Genomic DNA, 27,871 nt, shown 5'->3' with positions numbered 1-27,871 from the left:
ACAAGTGGTAGTAGCAGGAATATGATTTGTGTGAATCCCTTTTCAGTTTGTTCTTTTGCTTAAGAAATAGTTCTGAAGGAGACTCTTTTTTGCCTAATGTGTAATTTTTTCTTTGCTGGTTATGTGAGACTTTTCCTCGCAGTAAGCATACAGTATTTGGCTGAGGTTTTTATGCTTCTTTTTACAGATGCCAAGGATGTTGCATGCAAAAGAAAGTGATTGATCAATGTTTCTAATCAGCTGAGCTGAAGATTAAAATACTAATTAAAATGTTACTCTTCTAGAAGAAATAAGAGAAACCAGAGAAACATCATAAAAATTTATTATCTATTCTTGTCTTTAAACACCTGTATTCAAAGAGTAAGTAATGTTCCCCATAGCACACAAATGCTGCTTTTTAAGTAATTCCAAACATTTCAACAAGATGATCTTTATGTGCTTGTTTATGCGAGATAAAAATGCTGGCAAATGCAATGTACTTAGTTGTAAGATTATGCTCCTAAATTTCATGTACAGTAAGTATTAATAAGTTATTTCTCCTTTCACTCAAAAGCTTGCTTTTGACATCAAACAGTTTTCTTGGGGGTGGAAGGGGAAGAATCTAAAACATAAGTATGCATCTGCCGTCTTTAAAGGAGAAAACACATACAGTAACAATTTATTTATTTAAAATCACAAATGTGGTGGTGGTGGTACTGAATATAAAATGGACCTAAGTGTAAAGTTCAGACTGGAATTTCCCTGGTAGTGTTTAGCAGCTTTCAGACCTGAAGTTATTTTAGGTATAAGCCTGTGCTCAATGACTTCCTGCCTGTATACTGAAGTACAAACATTTCAGACCCTCGCTTTAGATGGCAAGTTCAAGAGGAATTCTGTATACATCTGGGGCTAGGCTGGTTAAACCCTATTCTTCCTGAAGGCAATGACATTTCACATTGTCTTCAGTGGAAACAGAGTTAGGTTTATGCTTCTCACTTTCAAAAATGCATAATGAGACTCAAGAGTATCTAGCTTATGAGATTTGAAAAGGTAATTTTGATTACTTTCTAATAATTAACTTACTAAATTCAGAGAACTAAATCAGCAAAACTGTCTACTGTATAATTGCAGTTGTAATATACACTGTAAAATCAATCAAGATTTCATGATTAAATGACAAGTCTGCTTAAAAGCAGCAGCAACTGCATTATCTCCACAGCATTCATGCACGCACTATAAATAAGAGCAGGATAAGACTAGGTCCTTCTCTAATTCTAATGACAGACAGAGGCTGATGTCCGTAACAGATTTGTGAGGCTGTGTAATAACTGGAAAGTGAGCCATTCCTCTAGCAGTAGTGGTTTTTCAGCACTCAGTTCCTGGGGATTCCAGAGAACCCCATTAACAATCCATGTGGCTCTCATTGCATTTACACTTGCCTTTTCCTCTAATATTTCTGTTACAAAGCCACTGGTGAACGTACTAGCATCATTTGCTGTGATTTTAAAAACAGTATCTGCTGAACAACCTACCTCAAATTCTTATCTCAAATACACATTGCCCTTTATCTTGTTTATTTTCATGATGCTAAAACCAATACCTTGATTTAGCAGGGAAGAGTCCTTGTAGATTGATGAGTGTCTTCAGACTTGAATACCTGTGGGAAAATCTGTGCTAAACAAACCATAAAATGGGAGTTTAGGAGTAACTGTAAAATCAATTAAAAGACCCAGACTCAGTAAGCAGCAAACATGGAAAGAATGTGGTGAAGAATTTAGCTCAGGAGTATTCACTGATCCTATCTCCCTGGAAGACAAGAGAACAAGGGCTACAGAAAACTTTTGGCTGGTGCATTTTTAGAACACTCTTGAGGCTTATCATTAGCCAAGAACAAGAGACATGTTCCACCAATGCAAAATAAATCAGTGCTGTGAATGAATAGGGGCTTTTGTGACAGAGCAGGGGCATCAAAGTTTGGAGATGTCTTCTTCCTCCTTGTACGTGCCTCGTTTGTAGATGACTCCCCTGTTGTCTTCGCCTCCCTTTTTGCAGCTAAAATAAAAGAAATGTGTTAAACAATTGTAATTCTGATGAAGGAAAAGCACCATTGGTTACTTAAAATGGTCAATTATGCATGCATGAGATTATTTTTCTCTGTACCAGTGCAAATGTCACAGTAGCTTATTGTTACAAATATTTCAGGAGAATGCATTCTGTGTGGCAGAGTCAATGCTGACTGCAAAGGGATCAGGCTCTAGGAAAGTTTGTAATCTTAGTCTTTTTTCCAGAATTTGGCTTTGGTGGCAAACAGTCTGGCTAAATGATCTCTTGTCAGTACAGATTTCTTCCCCTTAAATGAGGTGACCTTCGGGAGAAGTTTTTTCTAAAACTTCATTCCCCTCTTGTTTCACTTACTGTTCTAGGAAAAAATGAAAGCATTAAAAAAGCAATTAGGAGCAGCAATGCTAGCAAAAAGAACAAGAAAAAGAACAAATGGCAATTGAGAAACAGAAAAACTGGGTAAGTCTATTATCAACCCAGCCTGCTTGTGCCGCTTACCCTGGAAAGGGAGTCTCATTTCCTAACTGCTTGTTGGAGCAGTCAATACCTAGAGTAGAAAGTGGTTTTGTGTTCTTGATACTCACATACAATTCCCTATTTCCTTTCCTTGTATCTTTTAAGGGTTTACATGAGCACTGTTCCAGTAATTATTATTTTGTGGAAAAACAACCCTATATAGTTGCTCTTCACAAAACCCAACCATTCCTACAGTGGCAGAATGGTGGCCACTGTGGCACAAAGGTCATAGCAACTAGAGGCCTTTTAGCCGTATATTTTGCTGGCAATAAAATAGAATTACTTTGGAGTATATGATAGAGGAGAAATAACATCTACATTGATAAAAACAAATCAAAGCTTGTAGGAAGAGATCATATCATATAAAAGATCAAACATTACCACTATTAAAAATGTGCAAGGTTTTGGACACACAAGCACTTCTTTGTGTCAGAAGAAAAATTTGGTTTGACTTCTTTTCCTGCGATGTGACAAACAGCTGGACATCTTACCTTTTCCTCTTCAGTAGCCAGAAGGCTACTGCAAGAATGATGAGAACTCCCAGAATGCAGGCTATCACAACAGAAGCAACAAAACCTAGGAAAAGAGGGACAGCATACAAAACAGTTAATTTCATTTACTTGAGAGGAGAATGTTAGTCTCTAATCTATCATAACATTTGCATTCTGCATCTGCAACTTTCCTACAGCCTGCTCATACCACTTTGCAATTATGGAATGGATAACTTTGCATAGATGTATACTGGAAGGTCCTAATCCCACAATTGGATCCACAGTTCACAGTGCTGTGAATTTAGACACCTGCTGAAGTCACAAAGCCAACATGCAGGCACAGGCATAGCAGATCAGAAACTCTTTGGATTTCAATGCTATAATCTATGAGAGGGCATAAGCAAAACTGAACAACTAAACCCAGGCAACTGAGGATGTTAAATTTGATGCCTTTTGTTTTTTCAAGGCAGAAGAACACCGTTTAATGTGGACAGCTGAAGAGTGATATGCTTTGCTCTTGAGAACATTGCTTAAAGGCATCTATGAAGGTAAGAATGAATTCAGGATATTAGTGTGAAGAACTGAGTGATCTCATGTTTGCATTGAGATGTTGAGCATTATCATTATAATGCCGTCTCTGATAATGACCTTCCTATATTTTTGGCAATGAAAGTATTTTTATTTATTTTGGCCTTCCCAAAGACCCTGAAGGTGAGCACACTTTTCTTAACTGCATTTTCATAATTCATATACACATTTTTTTAATATTTTATCAAATGACTGTTCCTCTCTAAGGAACATCAGAACCATCACAGAGGGAAGCTGACAGGTATCATGTATTCCATCTAAATATTTTCTCTTATTAAATAAGCTGTTGAGAAAACAGAAATGTAAAACCTGGAGTTTAACCGTATCCCATTTAACCCACTAGATGCTTTATTAGTTTTGAGTCCAACTGAATAGAAGAAGCTTGCAATCCGTGGAGTTGAAAAAAACCTGTATTTTAAAACAGGAGAGTTTTGTTATAGTAAAGGTGCATCAAATGGGCAACAAAATATTACACCAAGTAGATAATTGTAGAAAGAGAGCTTGTAGTTTGAAGAGGAAGGGTAGGGGACATTTCTGTTTGATGAGAAGACCTTCTTGCAAATTTAGTTAGATAGTATTTCAGCATGGTGCTATAATCAGGACTAGACACCAGTTCCCATTTAACTTGTGGGCAGTGGAAGGTTTGAACATCGTAATAAATTTCAGCTGCATGTATCTGAAGCTGATTTTATTAGAATAGATTGCTGACAGGCAAAACACATTATAAACATGTTTGAGTTTTGCTGAATAATCCTTTAAGATTAGAGACATTTTGAAATGTAGTACTTGTTAATAGTGAGCATGAATTTAGATTTTAATTACTGGCATCAAAAGGCGGAGGACCGAACAGTTTGGTCGGTTGCGTTTTTGATACAAAACTCCGCTCAATAGCCCCATCTTGTGGTGTTTGTGCTCAGGTGAAGATAGCAGCCGTCGGTCTTGATACTGAAAAGGCAGAAAAGTTGCTCTGAAAACCTGCTTTAGTAGTGGCCTAGAGTGTGCACAACAGGATTTCTTTCACAAATTTCTGTGGTTGCCTGACCCAAGCCATGATTCTGTGTATGGCTTCTCCTTCCCTTCTTAGTAAGTGTGCTCTGTTCCTACCTGTGGTACAGCTGGCTGCAACAGGCTCGGCACTTGTAGCCAGCAACCAGGTGCACTTTAATTGCGCTTTGACAGGAACCCTTTTTTTTTTTTCTTCCCCTTGAGGTGAGGGACTGCACCTGTGAGGGAGCCTTTGTGACCATAGTAGGTGGAATGTGAGATTACAGGGGTGATGAATACCTTTTTTGAAATGGGTAGAACATTTTTCTATGGTTCACTGATAGAGTCAATGAGCTTTTGTAATTAAATGTACTTAGACTGAATGGGGTTTCTATTAAAGTAGCGCTGAGCAATGCCTTTCATAGCCATAGAGACCAGTTCTTGGGTGAGAACAGCAGGATGGGCAATAACCCATACAATTCAACTCTGGTTAAGTCATGCCAAGTTTAAAGATACATTGAAAATGCTTTTATAGCTGGTGTCACCTCTGCATGGGAGCCAAATGTTATTCTTGGGTTTGGCACTGGTTCACAGCAACAATTTTGAGAAAGTCACATCTGGGTCAAATTTTCCCTCATAGATGGAAATAATAATTCTTACACTATTTCTGTGAAGTGTTTAGAGATTCCTGGATGAAAAGCATAGTATCTGATTTTCAGTCACTGGGATCACAGATTGTAACTCTCTACCTTTTACTTTTAAGTATTGAGTGTGATTTACAGAGAGGAGGTAGTCAAGTGCTGAAAGGTCAGCTTAAGAAACAGATGGAAAACTGCATTTCTCATTTCTGATGAATTGAGAGAGTAGAAAACGTAAAAGTTGGATCTCTAGGATTCCATGGTGAACCGGTCTTAAACATAAGGTACCTGCTCACTCCAGAACTTCTGTTACTTCAGTAAGTGTTTCTGCAGTGGCATTGCTATAGTAGATTGTCTGTGCATGAATTTAAGAAACACCCTGCAGAGGAAGCCTTACAGTCGCAAAAACTTGGCAGCCGTATTGCAAATCCTGATTCTGCTGTTTAAAATCATTGTACATAATCTGACTTGAGCAGAGATTTGAAGGGGATTACTAAAATAGCCATTCTGGACCTAACTAGTTCTCTAGCTGGCAGCTGCTGTTTGAGATTGGAGGTTTGGGAAGAAAGTTTTAACCCTCTTCCTGGTCATATAAGAATGCCATGGGGGAGAGGGATATTTCTAGCTGGCCAATCCATAAAAGCAGGAAAAGGATTGGCATACTCTAGTTCTTTCCCTTTTTCACTATTTAGCAATCTTTTCATTTACTCAAAATATTGTTTGTGCAACTAATACCAGTTTGTATATTAATCATGGGGCTATTAAGGACTGTTGATGATTTGGTAAACCTGTAATTTTCTTATATATTTTGGTTAGAATCTAGCAACAAAAGAATTCCTAGTGTAATTCTTATTTTAAAATGAGATTAAATTGAGGCATTTTTCTGTAACCGTTATACTCTGCAAGTGGCAGCATAGGGACTTGATAAGAGGCTTGAACATAGAATAGAATATTATGACTATGGCTTTATATAGTATACAACGAGAAATCAAGGAACAGAACCAGCAAAATCCCAAGCGTGACTTGTGTATGCCCTGTGTGACTTGTATATAGTCACAGAAATAACTTTTGTCTAATGCAGGTCATATTACAGTCAAGAAACAAGGTTTCCACTTGTTACCAATATAATACGAACAAATCAGTTTTCTTCGCTGATAAATTGATAGGGAGGTTGTTCTGTTACTTATTCTTGACTGAAGCAGTAAGATTTAGGTTATTGCGTAGTGCAGAGAACTACACATGAACAGAGATTGCGGAGACTCTTCATCATGCATAGCAGAAAGGTATTAATGATCCTTAAGAAAGGGAAAAATCTTATGTTTTGTTAACACGTGAGCTGATGCAGACTGACACAAAATTTTGGTAGCCAACAGTACTCAGTATTTTGTTTTAGTCAGACCTTGAAACTGGGCTTCAAACTATAAACAAATTAAAATGAGAAAGAAGACAATTTATCAGAGTAACTTCTTTCAGCAGTATTCAAAAGCAGAAATGGTAGTGCTAAATAAAAGAAGGGTATAACTAAACTAAGCTAGTTTAGACTTAAATATTTAGCTATCTGGTGCTAGTAATGGAAAAGACGGTAAGATACCTTTGGCAGCAAAGAAACAAGGAGACAAATGGAGAAATGACAGCGAAAGCAGAAAAATGCTTCAGCTGCTTGACTGCAAAGAACTAGTGTGGATGCCTACAGAGCTTTGCACTGTAGTCTCAACAGGCCTGGGGACCTTTTTTTGAGGTATCTGGAATGAATGCATTTCTAGCTTCCAGAATAAGGGTGGGAGATGAAAACTACTCAGCTATTTTGGGGGAAAGTCACTGTTCTAGGCCTTTATTTACAAACTGGAAGCTGTGTACACACAGGAGGGTCCTTGAGAACCTGAGCACCTTTCAAGATGCTCAGTAAAAAGTACAAAGTCATATAGTGATGACTTAACCTATCAGGTGTTACATCTTCAGCTCCTTAATCATACTTTAAATAAAAGGATATGTTATGCTGTTTCTCTGCACCTCAAAATTTGGAAGTATCCCATCTCTTCTTAAATCACTGCCCCTCCTTCTGTGCTGCAAGTTAAAATAGTTGGTTTTCTAGTCAGTAGCTTTCTGCTGAGTGTACAGAAATGAGAACCTGAGGTATTTTGGATCCCTGAACTGCATTGAAAACTGTGTATTGCCTTTAGCACTGTAGTCTGCCCTTCTTCATATACCTGGTCCATAAGCCTTCTCCTAAGGATCCACTATGTTAACTGCAGATAGAATGGTTAATAAAATAAAAGTCAGGAGATGCTGCAGTTAAGGAGATGTAGCCTTTGTCGCTGAAGCTTTGGAGATTATGAAATGCAGAGATTTAATGCAGAGCTGGAGAATGGGAAGTCATGGCTTGTGGTTCAAGCCATATAGTCAGTCAGCTCAGAACTGTTAAATACTTTTTACTCCAGTAAAAATACAGAGAAATGAATAACTAAATCATTAGAACTCAATGAGAGAAATGTGCTTAAGTAGCAAGGACAGTAGCATCAACATGCTTATTTAAATAATTACTAAGTTATGTGCAATAATTCCAGAGAAGGCACTCAAAAGAAACTTTGTGGTAGAATTGTGTTCCTCTATGGGAAGCTTTAGAAAGATTTTAAAATGTTTCCATGAGAACTGAAATGGTCCCCAGCCACAGAACAACTTCTGAAATTGTCTCTGGGTTTTATCTCAAAGATGGGAGATTTGCTTCAAATAAGGGCCACATGCTGCTGATGCTCCACAGTGTTCTGGTTGGGAGTTTTGATGCAGCTAATCTGACAAAGAGACCAGCCAACTTTTGGTGGCAAATCTAAATCTTCTCTGATTTCAGAGAAATGTTTTCGCTGGGATTTGTTTTGGCTGATCTTTAATTTTCACTTTTCTCCTTTATAGCTTTATATTATAAAAGATATATTATGAAAGGGGCTGTCTGCAGAGGGGAATGGCAAGAACAGCTACTGCAGTATGCCTGCAGGGAGAACTGTTTCCTGCAGTGGCTATTGTGCGAAATTTCCCAATATAGACAACTCCTGTGTTTTCCATTCTTTCATCTAAACAGTGAAGAAACTAGCAGGCAAAGTTGAAATGATGTGCTAACACGTTTTATTAATTTGAAAGTTCACTGCTTGGCCAGTCTTTTTTGTGAAGTCTGTTTTTTCTTTTAAAAATATTTTACTCCCAGTTTCAAATAGTGTAGAGGCTTGCCTAGATTCATCTGCCTTCAGTGTATGTGCCAGCTTCACAACTGCTTAAGGGTATTTGTTTGCAAGACAACACAGAAATTGGAACAATACATTTTGCACAAAGAGTATACTCGAATGCCTTATTGTGGGGCACAGCTAAGCTTCTCACCACAGATGCAGGTTTTTGTGCACAACTCGCCCCCCAAACCTATGCACTGTCATTGTGTAACACTGTATAATTAAGCTTTTAAATCCGTTCTTCCTCATAAGATGGCAAATTTTTTTTTCACTTGTAACACTGGATCATACAATCCAGTGTTGTGAATTATTTTTGTTTCTTGATTTTTAATTCCTCAAGGATTCTATGTAATTTCCCAAAACCAGACTCCCTGAAAGGCAAAGCTGTGATTCCCTTTAGATGTGTGGTCTGCATAAAAACAATCCTGATATTGCTGAGAACCAGCAAATGTTGCTGGTGAGACAAGGCCAGCTCAAGCACTTTATGCTGACTGAAACAGCTCAGCTGTAGAGAACTGTTTAGTGTTTGGAGTGACAGCAAGTATTTCTGCTAAGCATGACAAGGCCAAACATGTCTTCCTTCTTTTATCTCCTTGTCTTTGGCCAGAAGGGTTGCAGGGCTTGCCTGATACCCACTGTGGAAAAAAAACCTTCCTATATACTCTCTGAATACCTTATTCTCATACAGTTGCCCATGCAACAATGCAGTAAGAGAAGAAAAGGGAACAAAGTGAACTGCGGGAAAATAAGATTGCTAGATTTTTGTAGTGGTAGAGTGCAACAGGACTGCCACTTCAGTATTTCAAGTTTACACAAATCACTGTGCACTGTGTCTTTGCATAGAAGCATTCATACAACTTACCTTCACGGAAGGAGATAAAAACCAGTCTTTCATGAAATTCCTGAACGTTTCGGAAGTTATCAACCATTTCCAGGGGTTCTGGGTCATCACTCTCTGTGCAGTACATGGCTGTTTCCAGTGCCAGTAACTATAAAGGGAAGCACCCTGTTCAGCTCCCAGAATACGGAAGAAGCATTGCCAGTGTATGATTACTGAGAGTGTGTTTGAAATCAAAGGGGTAGTCAAAGGGAAGAGGATACATTAAGTAATATTTAAGTCTTGTGTGACCTGTGAGTCCAAATACAGAATAATGTGTAAACAGTGTGACATCTCCAAACTCATACCTATATTTTGTTTACATCCTGATAAGATTAATCCTACTTGGTAATTATCCACCAGGAAAACTGGATGGGAGGAAACATGGTGGCCCTTTGCAGCATGTTCTCCATAGCACAGTCTAACTCCTAAGCAGTACTAAAAACTACTTTATGAAAGACCTCTCTACTTTGGTAAAGACATGATCTGGCAGAGTGGACAAAGTTAAGAATGGACTTTCATAACAAGGAGCGCGCAGTAATTTGATCAGAGATTTTGATAATATTTTTTCCCCTGTGTTTACAATTAGGTGAATCAGAACATAGTGATTGGGAGTTTATAGTCTATGTAAGTGGCCACCTATGAACAAAAAAAGTTAATCAGGTGAGCACAAAAAACATAAGCTGGAGAAAAGCCAGGGCATTCAAGATTGACAAGTAACACATCACATGGTTTTTAGAAACTTAACATCTACCCAACCTATCATACCTAAGTCAGTCAGGATCAAAGTAGCACTAAAATACTTAGTGAATAGGGTTCAGCTGTGAAGCCTGAACAAAAATGCTCTGGAAGTGACTCATGGAAAGACTCAAAGCAGGAAGTAAGTACATAGTGAAAACAGAAGGTAATCTCACTTGACTGTGATTTTTCAAGCTGATACTATACCAATTGCTACGCAGTTGTCGGTCCTTTATTGATTCTGGTCAACTGAAAACATGCTAACTAGAAACAGAACAGGATATTGATTTATGTCAGTTCTGTGCTCTTCTTCCCACTTAAGGGATTTTAGCAATGGTCATCTTTCGGTTTTACAGGAACATAAGAGAAATCCAGGAAATGAGAATATGCATATACTGTTCTTTAGCAGACACCAATCAGGAAAACACGTGCTGTATTTAAACTTGCCTGCTCTTGTGAAATTTTAACGGGGTGTCGGAAAACTGTCCAGAGAACGCTAGGGTAGCAAGGAGGAGTTGTCAGGGATCCTTCATAGCGATAATACTCATCCAGTCTGTCAGGAAGCAGTTCTCGAATATTGAAACCAGGGACTTGGACCATCTGATCTAAAATAGGGGATTCATGTTAGATGCTGCGTCATTACTACACAGGTAGTATATCAGTGAAGTGAATTTGCTTTTCAGTAAGTAGGATGTTTTCGGTCATATCACTAGGAAAAGAAAAATACATTTTAACAGAGATGATCCCAATTTAATAAGGAATACAGCTTTCTAGGTTTCCTATGTAGGAATCTTGTTTTAGATACCAAATCAGAATTCCGTAACATAAACTGTGGCCATATTAACCAAAAAACACCATGTGCAAGAAATAAGGCCCAGTCAGAAACACATGGTACATGCTAGCCATACATTCTTCACAGAAATGCACTGCATTTATAAGTCTTTCACAGTTTGTGACAGATTTGTCTGGGATTTCTGGACTGTTTCTTCAGCTGGTTTGATCCCTCTCAGGGTGACATCTGATACTCTTAGCCATTCTCAATCCACTGCAGGTTTATAGCCACTCACCTTTGTATTTCACATTCCGGAAGTGCCTGAAGATCTTTTCGTAGGACGGGTTGAAGGGTCCAATCTGTAATGAGCAGACTGTTAACAGCTGTGCAAATCACCGCAGTCTGAATGAGTCTTTGCTTCTGCACACAGCGGACAGCAGTATTTGATGGCCTCTGCCATAAGGCAAGTGTCTCCGCTGTCCAGATATTCATATACTAGAATGGCATAAATACTCTTTTTACTCAAAACATTAACACTATCCTCAGAACCTCAATAACACTCTTACTCGCTTCCTGAGCTATTAGGGCTGCTTTGTCATAATGCTATCTAACAACTGCAGTGTAGACCTCTTGTGAGCACTTGAAGGACCCTATTCCCCTTGCCTGTTCAGCATGCTGTGCAGATGAAGAGAAACCATTTCTTCTGAGAACATTGCAGGCATAAGGTCTCAACTGACAGGGTTCTCAGGTCATCTACTGGTTTCTAGTCAAAGCTGCATTTTTCCACCCACAAACATTTCTTAGTCTGCTGCTCCTCACAGTCCAGGAAGATAAAGAATGACACGATTGGGTACCACAGGGACACTGGCAAGGGCTATAACTCAACTATCTGGCAAGGGCTATAACTCAACTATCAAACAAGACCATGTTTTTCAACTGCTACCAGTAGCTTTTCAGTCTCATAATCAATGCCTTTTTTATGAATTCTTTAGAGTTGGTGCTTAGCAACTCCTCTGACAACCAGACATAGTAAACTGGTGTCCTTAGATCAACTGTAATAGCCACCAGCTGTCTGAAAGTTTTTGAAAGACCTAATCTCCATTGTTCCCTTATTTGATTTTTAAACATCATTGCTTAGAAATAACCAGAATCCCAGTATTATTCCCTAGCATAATATACAATACTCTGACACTTTTCACAGCTGCAACTTCCAAATGAACTGAAATTTAACACAAAATTATTGTCAAAGTCTTAGAGCTGCTAGGAAGCGAGCTTGGATAATATTAATGAGAATTAGAGCTTTTTCTGCTAACTAGAACATTTTCACTTTTTTGATGGAAATGCGAAAACCTGGGTGTTTTCAGGTTTTTTTTATGCTGCAGGAAATCCTCACTTTTAAAAATCATCTTTATAGTTATCTTTCTTACTGAGGAGTTTTAATCCTCAAGAAAAAGGAGAATTATATATGTACAAGCTTCTAAAAATGTTTCTTTCAGATCATTTTTATCTTTAATTGCTTGTATGTGGGGCTTTAGAGGGGAAAACTGGAAAGCTGTCCTGTCATCTTAAAAAGGGCACTGAATTTACTTGTTTACTGTAATCTGTGATTCAAAGAATCTGGGAAGTTTGCAACCTGAAGACTGTGGTCAAATTCTAATTACATATAGTCGCCAAAGCCAGGGTTGTGTCTGCCTATGCCTCTCTGCTGTGTTAAAACTGCTTCATGCTACAATGGGCAGTTTTGAGTAAGTGAGCTTGAAATTCACTGTTGTCTATTGTTTGATAAACTCTGCCAATCCTTAGTTTGTAAATGAATGCAAAAATGAATTTAACATAGCTGAAGTTAACTTACTGAAAACCACGAGGAAATACTTAGAATTCCTCTTCTCTTAAAATTTGTTTCTGTTTATGTATGTGCTGCTGGAATCTAGCCCTTTTTTGTGAAAGAGAAAAGGAAGAACCTTAATTCAGCCACAGCACTGTTAAATAATCTAGGTAGTTTTATATGTTAAAGGTCTGTGATGACTTAATGATTGAAAGCATATTCTAAACAACAACAAAAAAAAAAAGGTCCTGCATCCTACCTCAAGAAGAACAGCCAAAACCGCCAGTCCATCCGCTTTGTCCATTGCTGCTGTTATATCTGGATATTTCTCAGAGTTATAATGTACAACATGCAGCTACAAAGAAGGAGATACTATGTTATGGTAACCTCTGGGGCATGCTCACATTTCTGTTTCACAGCTAAAGAGGACCAGTGTAGCCACCTCAGGCTAAGACAATACAATGGGATCCTTCAGTGATTTCTGGGTGTAGTGGTAAGATCTTTTTAGAGAAAAGCAAAAGGTCCTGAAACTACCACTCCTGCTGTAGCCAAGTTACACTCCGTTCCCCACCCCCCACGCCCCGCAATGACGGGGGGAAGAGGATAACTTCAGTTTCAAGGCATCTTGACTGGGGTACTAGTAAATTTTTCTGAAAAAGTTACACCTTAGCACTCTTGGGGCTCTCCAATGTTTAAAATGTAAAACCAGGTGTTAAATGTAACTAGAGAAGAAATGGATTCCTCAAGTGCTGTTATGCAAGCAAATTATTCTGACTGATTTCTCTTTTAATAATTTTGGGGTAAATATCCAATTGGTACTGCTTTTCAAAATCTATTCCCAAATCCATAATTTAGGATTAGAAAAGATAACAAATAGTTCTTCACTGGATAGAAGGTGAGTAAAAGTAGACAGAGAAGCAATGTTGTGCAACTAAAAGATATACCTGGTTTACAGAGAAGAACCAAGGTGTCAAATATCTAGCAATTTGCTTGAAATTACTCAAGTGACCCAGTGCCGGCCCTGAGTTTAGAACCTAAATTCTAACTCCCTGACTTGTGGTGTATTCATGAAAGTACATCAGAGTCCATCCTTTTTGCAGTGCACAATGCATTTTTTTAGTATATACCCAGACCATGAGAACTTGGATTAGAACCTTGCAGCCTTTTACAGTCATATACCCAAGATAAAAATCTCACTTTGAAACAGTGAGACCTGCCCAGCCTTCTTTGTTTCTTTCCCTGATCTGAGCTTCTCTTACCTCTGCTGCAAAATGCTTCCCACTGACTGTGTGCTCTGAGCCTTCTGACTTGTTTCTGTTGCCCCAGTGTAGGTGAAGTTGAGACGCAGTGTATTCAAAAGGGAGGTTTCTGATGCACATAGTAGGCGACAGATACATTTTCACTGTAAGCAGACCAAAACCAGAGGGGAGCAAATGATACCATGGCTTTCAAGCACAGGGCAAATAAAAATACTGTGTCTAAGTATATTATGTATGGAGCGTGAACAAAGCAGATTCTTAACTTAAATCCATCTCAGTCTGTGGTAGGAGATAAACACTTTAGTTGTCTTTAACCCTTTCTAGGTAATGCAGGAGAATTTAGAATATACCCTTTTTCTATTTTCTTAAACTAAAGGAATTGAATGTGAGAGTTGTTGCTAATGGAAATCTTTCTTCTCCCTGAAGAATGCAAAATTATCTCAGTCCTATTGAAGAGTCAGTTACTGAACGTGTCGAAGCAAAACTTAGGCTCGTGTGCCTTCTGTCAATCCCCTTATAGTGGTTGAAAATGGCTTAATAAATTAGTATTTCTCATGGTATTTTTAAACTCTTGTTATATTGAACTCCTCTGCCTCTTAATCTTCTTTTAGGAGCATATGGCAAAACCAAATAAGCTTCCCCCTCTCCCCGCTCCCCCTGAAACCCAGATCATTGATGTCAAGCAGCAAGATAATCACAGGCCTTAAGAACTAGCATTTCCTCTCTTGACATTCTGGAGGGAGACCTTTGTATGCATTACACTCCCTTCTGCTCACTTATGCTCTCCAGTGTGGAAGACAGGCTGGGTTATTTTTTTTGTGTAGAAATTACAGTAGTAATTCTCAACTCAGCAGAAACTGACTTGTTCACTTGAGAAGTTTGGTGCTTCATAAAGCAACGATTTATGTAAAGAACAGATCAATTTCTTTGCAATTTATTATTTTCCAGTGTGAATACAACTTGTTTCTGGAGTGTTCCAGATGTGTTTTGCAGGGGAAACAAGGCTCAAAACCTTAATGAAGGAACAGCTGCAAGCCTATGTGTTTTTATGCTAGTGCTAAAAAGCTTTTTTTGAGCTCTACTGCTTTCAGTCTAGCTGAAGTAGGTAATTGTGTCTGGATTAGCTGGCTGGTGAAGTACCATTAATTATATGTAGGAATGACTGATACCACAATATTAAGCATCCTACTGATTTCCTTTCTAGCCATAAGAGAAGACAGCAGCAGATGGTGTAATGATCACTCTAACAGAGGCTAATTTTTCATTACTCAGAGCAATTAAGGTTTGTATCTGAGTGAGGTTTCTAGAGTGGGTCACATGTCCCCTGCTTTCTAGGAGGGCACTGGCCTTATAAGTGAATTCCCATTTTTACTGAGGGGGGGAAATCTGTTTTTGTCTTGGCTTTCATTAGGAAGTGGTTGAACTTCTTGTTTTAGGGGCAAGATCTGACAATGTTAGTGATGTAGGCTCTACGAGGAATTTGCTTTTACCTGTGCAACTGTTATGTGAGGGACAGGCTCTCGGTGTTGTTCTTTTGTCTCCACCTGCTCTCTGGCAGCATTAAAGTCCACAATGACAATGTTTCCTTCTCTGCCTGTCACTTACATCAGCCTAATACATTCAACTGTGACAGTACAATCTTTCACTCAGGACCAAGAAAGGCTCTTAGGAAAAGAAGGTTCACAAGGAAAGGTTGTTCCAGCCATTCCTAGTCTAAAGCAACCTGGTTTTGATGAAGAAATTGATCAAGAGGGAAACCAGGAACCATGCCTGAAGAGTGGGCTTATGATGTTCTACAGAGCAGGTTTACCCCACTGAAAGAGTGAGAAAAAAAGAGATGTTTTCACGTCACTCATCTTTTAACCAAGCATGCCAGAGAAGACCAGAGGCAGAGAGTATTTTATAACACAGGTTCTTTTGATGCAACAGAGGAGGATACAAAGAAGGAAGGCCTTATAACTGTTCTTATTTCTATGTCTTCAAATGTTTCAGGAAGGAACAAAAAATGGTGAGACTAGCTTGCTGGTATTGTATATTGTGTCAATATAGTAGACCTTTATGAGACTGCATCTTCTCTGCATTTACCTACTGTACTGACCTTTGGTTTAGTACTACAATGGAGGGCATGTTTGAACGCTATTTCTAATTATTTTTCTGTCTTTTTATCTATCTGTACTATCTTACACTAAAGAGGTTTCTATCTCAAGTCAAAGGAACAGAATGGTGCTACTAGGTTTTTGTTTTTCCCTCTCCCCTTCCCCCCCATAATTCAGCTGAGCTGCTTTGATTAGACTGGAATGTCAGAGACCCATTGCACCCATATTTTATCAGTTCATCTCTTTTTAACATAATCACAAAGTCTGTTTCTGTTTCAGAGCACTCCAACCAAAGTAATAAGAAAAGCTCAGGAATGAATTCTGACATGCCTACAGTTTATTTAAAAACCATAGTCAATTTGGCTTACTGCGAATCCATTTGTACTTAGTACACTCCCAAGTTTCCCTAGCCTGTTCTCTAGATGTAGGTATGCTGATGTGAAGGCTTCATCATGACAGTTTAATTTCATTTGATAATCAAAGTAGTTCACCCATGAAATAAAAAATGACGAGCTCCGGCAACTCTTTCCTTCACAATCCCTTGCTGTCATTGAGCTTCCTTACCTGAATGACCATTATTGGTCAATGTAAACTGGTCAGTGGAGGGCACATTATAGCCTATGAATTCTAAAGGCAAGAGATTAGAATCATACTGGAGAATATCTTTGTGGAAATCTATTGGCGATTGGAATACTCCTCCACAAAATGGGTATTTCTTTGGCCAGGCCTTCTCTCCATCAGGACCTGTGTAAATTAACAAAGAGGCACATTTGTCAAGCCTTAACTATGCAATTAATATAAAAACTCCCCTGTTTCAGCCTTCACCCAAAATTTGGAAAAGGAGCCTTTTCTGAATTTTTAAGACTTTTTTTTTTTAACTTAATTTCATCTTTCCAGTGTGCCATTAGATAGAAAAGGGCCAAATGCCAACAAAAATCTCACATAGAGACACTCTACCACCCCTCTATTTTTTTACAATCTCAACTGCTGTTGATGTTACACCCTTGGGGAACTGCAGGCCTGGTAGCTCACCAGGTTAGGCCTGCAGGCAGCAGCACCACAGCCAGCCACAGTGCCTCTGACCCTCTCATGATGGTATTGTCTCTCTTCAGAGTGCACAAGTGTGACAAGTAGAGTTTGGATCTGTGACAATATTTGGATTATTTACTTTTCCCTATGGAAGTAACAGGCATCTGCACAGTAACGCAGCTCCTCCAGCCTTCTGAAGAGAATTGCTGAAAGAAGTGACTTCATGTTGACAGAGGAAAGTTTCCATACTTTTCAGTATGTAGAAAGCCAGACCCTTATAAAATTTCCTTACCATACAAACTGTCTGGATCTATCTAGCCATGTTGCATAATGCACAGTGAAAAGCTAACTTGCAAAAATGGAAGGTGTTATGACAATTTGACCTGCAATAACTTGCTCAAACTCTGGTGAAACTTTTCTTCATCACAGTCTTTTGCCCTAGGTAGGATCTACAAAGAATAGATAATATCAAGAGATTTTTAATTGTGCCTTTGATTTAATTACAGATTAATAGCTAGCAGCTGTTCACAAGCTGTAAGCTGAGACCATTTGGATTTAAATACCAAAAGAGGTACTTGCAACTTGTGTTTCTTCTTTACTCTGAAGATTCATCATAATTCTTTCTAAGGCAGGAAGGTCTTTTGGGATCACCCAGCCTGATCTGTATAACACAAGACATTGGACCTCCCTGGATTAATTTCTACTTCAGTGAGGCCGTATCTTTCAGAAGGGAAAAAAAATCTACTCTGCCTTTAAGCTTTGCAGGTAAAAGATACTTCATTAGTGCCCAATGGATAATTACTCTCCTTGGTAGCTTGCTTTTCACTGTGAGTTTGTCTAGCTTTGACTTCATTTAGATAGTGATTGCTTTTAATCCTTTGCTTAGAAATTGAAGAGCCTCCTGTCAGCATACTTCTGTTCCTCATTAAAGTATTTATAAATAGAGGACATGGTTTCTCAATTCTCTTAAACTAAATAGATTGAGTTCCTTGAGTCTTTGGTTAGAAGGCTGCTTTTCCAAACCTATAATGTTCCTTGTGGCTTCTTTGAAGTCTCTCCAGTGTGTTAACATCTTCCATGAATCGTGAATGCCAGAATCTAATGTTAGATCGGGTCATCAGTAGCAAAGCAAGTTCAGATCTTTTCTGAAGGAAAATTAACAATCAGGAGAATATTATTAGAGGCTCACTTTTTAACGTGAAAGACAGTTTCCAAGGATATGGATAGTGGGGGTGAATGTGACTTAAACATAGTGTATGTGACAGAATTGGCAAGTGCAGTTCTGGTGCTCAAAGAGAGACTTACTTCCTTGTTAAAGCTCTTTAAGATTATTCAAGACATAGGTTAGCACATGGTGTTGTTTGCAGTGTGGATACTCAGACTCAGTCAGTGCTTTCCAGTATAAATAGGCCTTGATGTTGCTGTAACATAAATCTTTGACTCCAGTTCGCTGGCAATCACATTAATTTCTCTCCTCTTAGATCTTCATGGTACTATCTTAAAGTTATTGAAATTGAAATTAATTTTAAAAGCTAATACATGTTATGCTGACATTATAGAAGACTGTATACTGTCGTCTACATAGTTTTTGGCAAATAACAAATCCATTCAGAGGAGCATAATTTCCACACTATGGGATATACATATTCAAGAACATTTCCCAGAAAAATATATATCAGGATATACCAGGAAATGAGTTTCTTGAGGTTGAAACTTGATGTGCAAGTCAATGACACTGAAATTTAACACTTTCCAGGGAGCTAAGACTACAGCAGTGTCAGAAAAAATTGCTGAGAAACCTTTATTGTAAAAAGACTTGAGTAATTTTAAAAGGCTTGGGGTTTCCATGCGCTGATAAGATAGTGAGTTTGCAAGAAGACGTCAATATATTACATATTGTAGGTTTGGAGACTTGATAATTAAATAGGTAATTTTTAATTGGTGCATAAAATAGAAGTCTAGTCCCAGCCAGTGGAAACCATGTCATGAAGTACCACTCACTTTTTCAATACTATGTTTGGATGAGTTGAATGCCCTTAAGAGCTGGCAACAGAGTATGGGAACTTCCACACCAACATCAGCAGTTCAGAAGGGAAACTTTTGTCTTTTCTGTAAAATGCTGTAGTTATTGCAGTCTTTATGTACCTTGATCTTTACTAGCAGTTACCCTTTCCTTGACATAAATCTGCAACTCCACTCACAGGCCTCTAAGCTACAGCAGTTTTTGCTTCTCATTCCTGCTCAATTAAAAAAAACCCAAGCAAACCAAACAAAAAGCCTTTTTTGGTACAAAACCAGTTTTTCTAGAAATTCTGCCTTTTGTCACGTAGTCTTCCTAATTTCAGTGCCTCAAAACTCCTGTCTCAAAGAGCTGAGCTCACTGCAGCTTGGGTTTGCATATGTGAAATTGAGATTTCCATGGTAGATAAACCACACAGCTGGAAGGCATTTCTCAGCTAGCTCTGTTGAAAATGAATGATTGATTGTGAACCAGATTTTCCTTTTTCTGTGCCAGCACATTCAGATAAATTCAGTGGAAATCACATTATGTTTACAAAGGCTCTGTCTGATCACTACTGAATAAAGAATAGCATGTGGATGTATTAAGATTGCCCTGTACTACAAGTCCCAAAAGGTATTAACATAAGAAATATTGCAAAAATATCTTAGTAGTTAATACCCTTCTTTTGTGACAACATTTGTGACAAAGGGAACGACCCAGGCATTTCAGATGATGTTTGCTGCTATGAGGATCCCGTCAGGACTGTGTCAGCAGAGCAGTAATTGTGCCATGGGCCTGCCCTACCCACCCAACACTACTATTCAGCTGTTGGAGTGAGCAAATTAAGGTACGGAGCTGTTGGTATGGGTGGAAGTAGGACCCCTCCTGCTACCACTGCGCCCAGTGCAGCCACGAACACTCCCTGCTGTAGGGAGTGCAAACTCGGGTTGCTCAAATCCAGCTTGTGGGCTGCCTTCTTGTACATGAGTTTCCAGGACCATGTTCCCCTGCCGCACTGTAAATAACCCTAAGCCTGACTGTGCCCTCATGGCTATTTTACAGAAGATGTCTGTAAATAAAGTAGTAATAATTCTTTGGATAGTCTTGCCGCCCAGCTGCACGGTGAGCTGAGCAAAATACCCTCAGCACCATGGCCGCATGCGTCCATTGTATCATCTCCTTTGGCAGCTTTTAGCTTTCTGTGCCTAAGCTTTCAGCCAGCCTTGCAGCTCTAGTGCTGCTGGGTGATGCAGGACAGATGTTCCTTTAAGAACAACCATGGTGTCTGCTCCCAGGATGTGTACATTGGCTGACTTAAAAAAAGAAGAAAACAGGCCTATAAGACACCAGTGTTACCAACAGAGTTTTGCTCTGATGACCAATTAATATTCATGTTGCTCGAGCTTCTCACGGGGTGTCGAAGTTCTCTTCATCTGAAGCAAACTAATGTAGTAAAATGCATTGGGTCAGTAACACGGGGAATGTCTGTGGTATTTTTGCAGCCAGGCAGAGCACTCTGCCCTGTTTTCAGCCAGCTGGAAGCTTTATAGCTGCCGTTAGCCCAGGGCTGAGTTAGCAGTGAAGGCTGAGAGTCCAGGCTCCCTGCCACAGTAACATGACCCCATGGTTTCCATTTCGCTCAGAGCACAGGCAGAGCTCAGTCATACCATTCTGTGTACACATATCCAATACGTGTGTATCTTTCACATATGTGTCCAGAGGGAAGCTTGTGAGATAGAGGAACTGCCAAGGGCTGTAGCTGTCCCTGCTACTCCATTCAAGTGCTGTATGAGAAATTTTGGGCAAGTTCTAGTGCGTTCACTAAAGCTGGCATTTCCTAAGGGGAAGTGGAGGGTCTTAGCACAAGTTCTCAGCACCTCACTGCATTGGAGTATTTGGCAACAGTAAAACTAAGGAGTTTGCAAGTTCAATTAGCCTGAGGTCTGTTACAACAGTTGTTGTGTCTACTTTGTAGTGTGAAGTTGTCCCCTCACATGCTAAAGCACATTAATAATTCTGTTGGCTCTATTAATTTAAACTTGGCTGTAAAGCTAGTTTCCTCCATTGTAGCTGCTTGTCCACTCTCAAGGAGTGATTCTGGTTCTTTGATTTCATTCCAGCCCTTTTACATTACAGAAGCAGAAAGCCAGAATCTGAAGAATTGAAGCCCAGATCTCCAATTCTACCAACTTACTTCTGGGGCAGAGGATTTCAGGCCTGCACCTTGCAGCCACACAGCAACATTGCCAAAAGCTGCATGCACATGCTATCCTGAGCTGTGGGGCAACAATTCTTTTAGTTCTTTAACTGAAAACACTTTCTCATGATACACTTCATCTACTTTGTACATTTTACAGAAGGTGAAGCAGCCCATCAGAGGACACAAAGCAAGCCTGTGTCAGAGGTGGCTGAGGGCTCATGCCCCAGCTCACTGGCCTGTGCTGTTTCTTCCAGGCACTTTTTCTTGGGCTATATACAAGAGTAGCGAAATCAGGAAGAACAAATAGCATTGCTACAGTTTGGCTAAGGAAGAGGCAAGTAGAGGAGAGGTTTAGCCTTTATTGTATCTGAAGCAGTGTCCTGGTTTCAGCTGGGATAGAGTTAATTGTCTTCCTAGTAGCTGGTATAGTGCTATGTTTTTGAGTTAGGTATGAGAAGAATGTTGATAACACTGATGTTTTCAGTTGTTGCTAAGTAATGTTTAGTCTCAAGTCAAGGATTTTTCAGCTGCTCATGCCCAGCCAGCAAGAAGGCTGGAGGGGCACAAGACATTGGGAGGGGACACAGCCAGGGCAGCTGACCCAAACTGGCCAACGGGGTATTCCGTACCGTGTGACGTCACGTCCAGTATATAAACTGGGAGGAGTGGGGGTGGGGGGATCGCCGCTCGGGGATTAACTGGGCATTGGTCAGCGGGTGGTGAGCAATTGCATTGTATATTCCAATCCTTTTATTATTACTGTTGTCATTTTATTAGTGTTATTATTATTAGTTTCTTCTTTTCTGTTCTATTAAACTGTTCTTATCTCAATCTACAAGTTTTACTTTTTTTTCCCCATTTTCTCCCCCATCCTGCTGGGTGGGAGGTAAGTGAGCGAGCAGCTGCATGGTGCTTAGTTGCTGGCTGGGGTTAAACCATGACAAGCAGTAGTTTCCATTATAGCCAAGCCAAATGCTCATTTCTTTGGAAAGCTTGCACTGAAGAGATAAGGCCTGATCACAGGCAGTGTCATCTTGCTTTGCCACCATGCCCTGAGCTGTGTCAACATTCAGTTTTACATATTGTTGTACTAAACAAAGAGAACTTTGATTGACAATCAGCACCCGGATTTCTCCTCCACCCTTAATCTTGTACCTTGACCCTCATCTTCACATCAGTCTGCACTGGGATGATAATGGCTTGACTTCCTTTCCTGTCCTGTTGACTTAATTTTAGTGGGAGGCATTGCAAAGTGTTGCAGGGTTAAAGGTAAATGGTGGAAGGTGTAGGCTGCTGTAAGGAACCAGGATCAGCAGGAGAGTACGGAGAGGCTCTTTTCTGGCTGACTGCAGTCTCTCTAATCGCTGTTTTTCTCTGTGCAGACCAATGTTCTACCTCTGCTTTTTTCCAGGTATATGAAGAGAACTATTCTGTACAAGTTCAGTTGCCACTTTAATTTTTTTGAAGTTGCTTTTTTATGTTTTTCTAGATATATTTGAAAATCAGTAGTTGAAGGAAAAAAGTAAGAATCTGTTTTGTGAACCTTCCTTCTATCCTCCTGTACATGCTAGAAATCAGACTGCAGTATGGAAGTACTTAACAGGAACTGATGAAGTTGGGCATTAAGAATAACATACTCTGAAATAAACACTGGTACCCAAATTCCCAGAAAGGGAGAAGTAACTAATTTAAACAAGCATTACCCTGGCAAGGAGGGCAAAACTTCTACTTTGATGGTAGTAAAAGAAGTCTTGCTTTCCTTACTACCCACCAGGGTTAGGTTCATCTGATGGCTGCTGTCAAGGTAGAAAACACAGGCTTTTGTTATTCAAACTGTGCGAAGCTTTTTTTCCCTAATGAGGATGTGAAGTATATGTGTGCATACTGGCAGTTAGATTAATACCTATAGACATGCAGCTGACAGTTTTCCTTTTGCTTATATGAAGCAAGTCAGGTAAACTGGAGCACAGCCAAAGAGAGTAGTTACTAGCAGCAAGTTCAATCTCAGATGTTCTTTGTGTTGTCTTGGGGCAGCACCAAAGGCTTAAGAAGAAGCATTTTTTGCTGAGATTCTCAGTACTGCCTAGTTCTCTGTGGGCACGTGGCATATAAAACACTACTTTGAATGAGGAAATAACTGGCCAGAGGATTTGATCAATTAAAAGAAAATCTCTAGATAATTATTCTTCCTGAGCAGCCATCAGATCCTTCTGGGTTAGTAGCTGACTTAGAGGATTAGTATACAAAATAACACTGCTCTCCTGAATATGATTTATTCTACCTTGTCAGTGCTGGGATTTTCAGGGAGCTAAGTCTCCAGTAACACAATACAGGTGACTTGCTGAACTCTGACTCTACTTAAAACCGAAGACCCATGTGGGTAGGGAGAGATATGCTCTTCGCAGAACTAGGCTGAAATGTGCTGCTGGTCTGTGACTGGTGGGGAAACAGGGCTTTGGGGAACCTCTGCAGTTGTAGGGCCAATCTTAGTCTGCTGAAGTTCCTGTCATTCTGCAAGGCAATTTAGAACCCAGAAACCCAGGTATGAAACCTGATGGATGCATAACAGATTTCAAGACAACGGGCCAGATCCAAACCTGGGTAAAGATACTGAACCTAGTAGGTTCTCACCAGAATACATTTGGCATGTTGTCCTTAAAATACAGAACAAAGCCACAACTTAGTATGTACAAGTTAGTTAGTACTTACCAATATAAGACCATTTTGACCCTGTTTAAAGACAAAAGAAATATTACTGTGAATATCTGAAACTGATCTTGCTCTGTAAAGAAACAAATTGCCACTTAAACCCATGTACTGAATTTTGCAATACTTTTATCTGTCTTTCTAGCCCCAGATGTTGAACAAAACATAGACTCTTTCAAAGATTATGAACCCTTCTCACCCAAATTATAATTATCCCTGTGATCCTGCCCATAGAGGTGGCTTTCTTGTGGTCACTTAAATCCTGGAGCGAAACTTTTGTCAGGTTTTGGTTTGTTGGGTTTTTTTTTAATAGCCACAGACTCTCTACGTAGGTACATCCCGGATTTTTTTCTGGTTAGGAAACTAAGGAATATAAATGGAGTGTAGCTTTAATGAACCACCTCGTGCCTAGTTGAGGAATTTGAAAAACATCAGTGGATTGCCATTGCTACACTGAGAAATGATGGACAGTCATTTCTGTACAGTGGCTCTGGGATTTGCCAACTGAAACAGATAGGAATAGATGGACTTTGAAAAAAGGGAGTATGATACACGAACCCATATAACTCAGGGTATCCTGGGGGGGTTGAGTGAGTGTTAAAATGATCAATATTCATCTGTTGCTTAAGGAACTGAACTTGAGACAGTGTCTCTGCATGTCTTTGGAAATGTCTTGACTTATTAAATGCTCTTTTTAATGTTGGTTTTTTTTTTTTGGTCCTGAAACCTACTTACAGTCATTCAGCTTGCTGTGTAATTCCAGATGCTTGTCCTGACAGACCTGAACACTTTTGGTTATCAGGCTAATGCAAATCTTTACTCTCCGCAAATTTAATTTTATTTCTGCTTAGAAAACAGTCCTGAGTTACAAGTCTTGCAAACACTCAGTGTGTGTGCATGCATGCATGCAGATATTTATTCTTACATGCACATGTCTGCTCAGTACATGATTCTTGGCTGCATTTCTTGTACTCTGAAGCGTGGTCACAGATACAGCTCTTCTCCAAAGAATATTGTGTGAAATGTTTGGGATTAATTTGTAGGGATGTGCAAAACAGCTGCACTTAGCTCTTTATTGATATATGCTGGGAACACTAAGCTCTTTGCTTCCAGTTCGTTAGGACCAGTATGCCTTGTTCTTTTACACTGGAATTTTCAAAACAAGGTCTGTGTAATCATCCTGGCTGAAGTCGCCAGGTTCCTTGCATAGAAGAATTCATGTACTGTGTTAGATTTCAAGATGAGAAACCTCATTCTCCTCTCCCCTTCTTTCTGCAGGGGATTATCTCTTACTGAGGTTTTTTGGGGGTGCTTGTGTCCTCTGGTCAGCACCTTCTGTAGGGAAAACTTGCATGAAGATAGCAACTGATTGTCAACAGGTTTTAGAAATTGCCACATCCTCATCTGAGTAGGGTTTGAAGAAATACTGGGTTAACTACAATAGCTACTTTCTGCTCATGCTCCTACTGCCCATTAAAATGTGTACAAAGTGTCAAAACTATGATTTTTATAATCTAGAATGACCTTAAAATGGTCAATTTCAAAGATTTTCAGTATTTTGGGTGTTTGTGCCAATCAAAACAAAAATAAATGAAAGCTTAAAGTCTTTTGCCAGGTGAAATGTTCCTTAGCCTGTGAGCATTTTGATGATCTGCAATTCACTACCATTATGACTTTACTGATGAGCACAGTAACAGCAACTAGTGTAGGTAGGGCTGAGGCCCATTTAACACTTATTTCATCTAACTTAGATCAGCAGATGAATAGATGACTAGATGGCAGAATCTTCTTGATTTTGTCTGAATGAACATGTAGAGCTGCAAAAGTGATTTGCTGCCATCCTCAGACTATCAGCAAGGTTATTAGCCTTATTCTGCTTGATAATGAAATAAGGATGAGGCAGACTGTCACACAGTCTCCCAAAATTGGAGGAGAGTCAAGAGAGTGTCTGATTCTAGAAGGGAACTATCAACAGCTCTGTACCTGTGAGCACTCTCCTGCCTCTTTGTTCATGCTGGGGTGAGTGCTTCTGTGTAACACAGATACGTGTCCATGCATGGCAGAGGAGGGTCCTAGAGCCAGTGTATCTGTGTTTCACTGGTCAATATCCAGGTTACAAATACAAATGTCAGTTGGGAGCTGGGAAAGTGGGAATGGTTTTAGTTACGACAATCTACGTTAGTTGTGTCTCTGACTTGGGTAGATGTCAGAGACGGGCAGATGCTGTAGCTCTTGCCATTTCTTGGTACTGAGCATCTAATTCTAAGATAGAAATTCTCCAGCATTCCCTTCAGGACATATTGTAAGACATATCTTTTCGACACATTCTTTCACTTCCAAAGCTTCTGTGTTGTCAGAGAAAGCACCTGGAAAGCACCAAGCTCTAGGAAACTGCCGTTCAAGTGGGAGATTCTGCTACAGAATATACCCATTTTTCAGAGGATATATGCCCAAAATAAGAAGGTGACCTTAAAAGTTTGAATTCCACCCCTTATGTAGCTCATGTGAAAAACCTGGTAAAATGCTTGTCTTGGCAGAGCTGTTTATGAAACTGACAGCTCTGGATTACGCTTGAGCCTTCAGGATTTTCATCCCATGAATATATGTGCTGAGTAAGTCCTCTTACACAACACTTTACAATGATTATCCCTCATATCCTGTAATCACAGTAGGTGGATTATAATTAGCTAGAATGGATGAAAATTGATTATAATCAGCTTGAATAGATGAACACAACTCCTAAAAAGAGAGTGAGGGCTGACCTCCTGAAACTGGTCCTGTTTAAATATAAGAGAATGAGGTCTAGTATATGGGCTGCTTCACAGGGATTGCATTCTTTTCCTCTGGTTTAAAAATAAACAGGGCAGAGGGAAAGGTGTGATGCTTCCACTAACTCTGAGAAGGGCCAGTCTCTGCTTCATTCTATGAGAAACAAAAAGTTCACAAAGCAAGGCATACTGACCATGCACGAAGTCTGTAATGCATATTAAATCAGAGCACAAATTTCTTTTTCCTGTATGTATCAGAATGCCTATTCTGAGAAATTGAAATAAGGATACTAACTCCAAAGAACTGCAGACTGCAAAATATACAGCTTTGAGCATGCTATTGAAATAGTAACGACTAAAAGATGCCAGTTTTCTGCATATATTAGCTGCCCTAAGTTACAAGTGACAATAAAATAGAAAGCTGAAAGACTTTACCATTCAACGGCGCTTGCATTGAGAGTTGTATCTTTAGGAAGAAAATAAGCACAGTAGCGACTGTGACTGTACTGAAGCTCTTGGCTGACATCTCAAGGAAAGACTTATAATATTCCAACAGTTCACAGATTCCTTGCACTCTGAAGAAACTCCCTTGTAGATATGTAGCAAATAGCAGAATGCACACAGAGCTTCTGCTAATGAGTTATTGCCCTTCTCTCCCCTTGTCTCTCTCCTTCCTTTTGAGACTGCTTTTTATAAAGCTCCTGAGACTCAACCCAAAACAAATGATGTAATCAGACCTGCCTCTAGGTCACAGCACCCTCAGAAAACTGATCATACCCTTCATTACCTCAGTTTTAGTGAGCTCCTCACAGGGCAGACTCCAGCTCTTGGAGAGGGAATTTAAATGTGGAACCTCAGAAATTATTTAGCAGAGACACAAATGCTTAAAAAAGCTGTCCTCTTATGGGCCATACCACAGTAGAGTTTTTCTAGCCTATTTCAGAGTGTCTCCTTCAGCTCCCATTTTTGGATCAGTGTGATTTAGCATAATGGGCCACTGTGAGGACTGGAAGGAGGGGAAGAGAAGTGAGGCTGTGTGTGGGACTGTTAATAACTCAGAGGGACCATGGACACTTGCCATGAAAACCATCCAACTTGTCAGGAAGGGATTTTTTCTAAGCTGAAAG

At 39.5% G+C, this 27,871-nt stretch overlaps 1 protein-coding gene and 1 long non-coding RNA gene across 3 annotated transcripts in view; one reads left to right on the top strand and one right to left on the bottom strand.

Moving 5' to 3' along the window:
* Nucleotides 1-186: 186 nt before the first annotated feature.
* The window catches only part of LOC115341355, a 39,603-nt gene continuing 11,918 nt past the window's right edge, over nt 187-27,871 (top strand). Inside the window, exons 1-3 of the long non-coding RNA XR_003923368.1 lie at nt 187-360; nt 2,403-2,499; nt 3,514-3,595. This is a non-coding gene — a long non-coding RNA (uncharacterized LOC115341355). The remainder of the gene's footprint in view (nt 361-2,402; nt 2,500-3,513; nt 3,596-27,871) is intronic.
* On the bottom strand, nt 307-27,414 carry CA12 (carbonic anhydrase 12). Of its 2 annotated transcripts, XM_030014168.2 has the most exons (10): nt 27,180-27,414; nt 23,980-24,000; nt 16,604-16,783; nt 13,944-14,086; nt 12,944-13,039; nt 11,155-11,218; nt 10,535-10,692; nt 9,335-9,461; nt 3,048-3,132; nt 307-2,031 (listed from the first exon to the last, which is right to left on the bottom strand). In XM_030014168.2, the coding sequence occupies exons 1-10, from the start codon at nt 27,268-27,270 to the stop codon at nt 1,947-1,949; spliced, it is 1,050 nt and encodes a 349-aa protein (XP_029870028.1). In that variant the 5' UTR covers nt 27,271-27,414; the 3' UTR covers nt 307-1,946. The 2 variants fall into 2 exon arrangements, with proteins under 2 accessions (XP_029870028.1, XP_029870029.1); XM_030014169.2 differs by lacking the exon at nt 16,604-16,783.

Source organism: Aquila chrysaetos, chromosome 5 (genome assembly GCF_900496995.4).
Source record: "Aquila chrysaetos chrysaetos chromosome 5, bAquChr1.4, whole genome shotgun sequence".
Classification (NCBI taxonomy): domain Eukaryota; kingdom Metazoa; phylum Chordata; class Aves; order Accipitriformes; family Accipitridae; genus Aquila; species Aquila chrysaetos.
The sequence above is the reverse complement of the archived record's forward strand: the minus strand, read 5'-3'. Positions and strand labels throughout refer to the sequence as shown.

Excerpts from the sequence above, each read along its gene's own strand:
- CA12 (XM_030014168.2), bottom strand. The coding sequence starts at position 27,270 with ATGTCAGCCAAGAGCTTCAGTACAGTCACAGTCGCTACTGTGCTTATT. Across the intron at positions 24,001-27,179 it reads AATGCAAGCGCCGTTGAATG|GGTCAAAATGGTCTTATATT; the intron begins GTAAAGTCTTTC and ends GTCTTTAAACAG. Across the intron at positions 11,219-12,943 it reads TTTTGGCTGTTCTTCTTGAG|ATTGGACCCTTCAACCCGTC; the intron begins GTAGGATGCAGG and ends TGCTCATTACAG.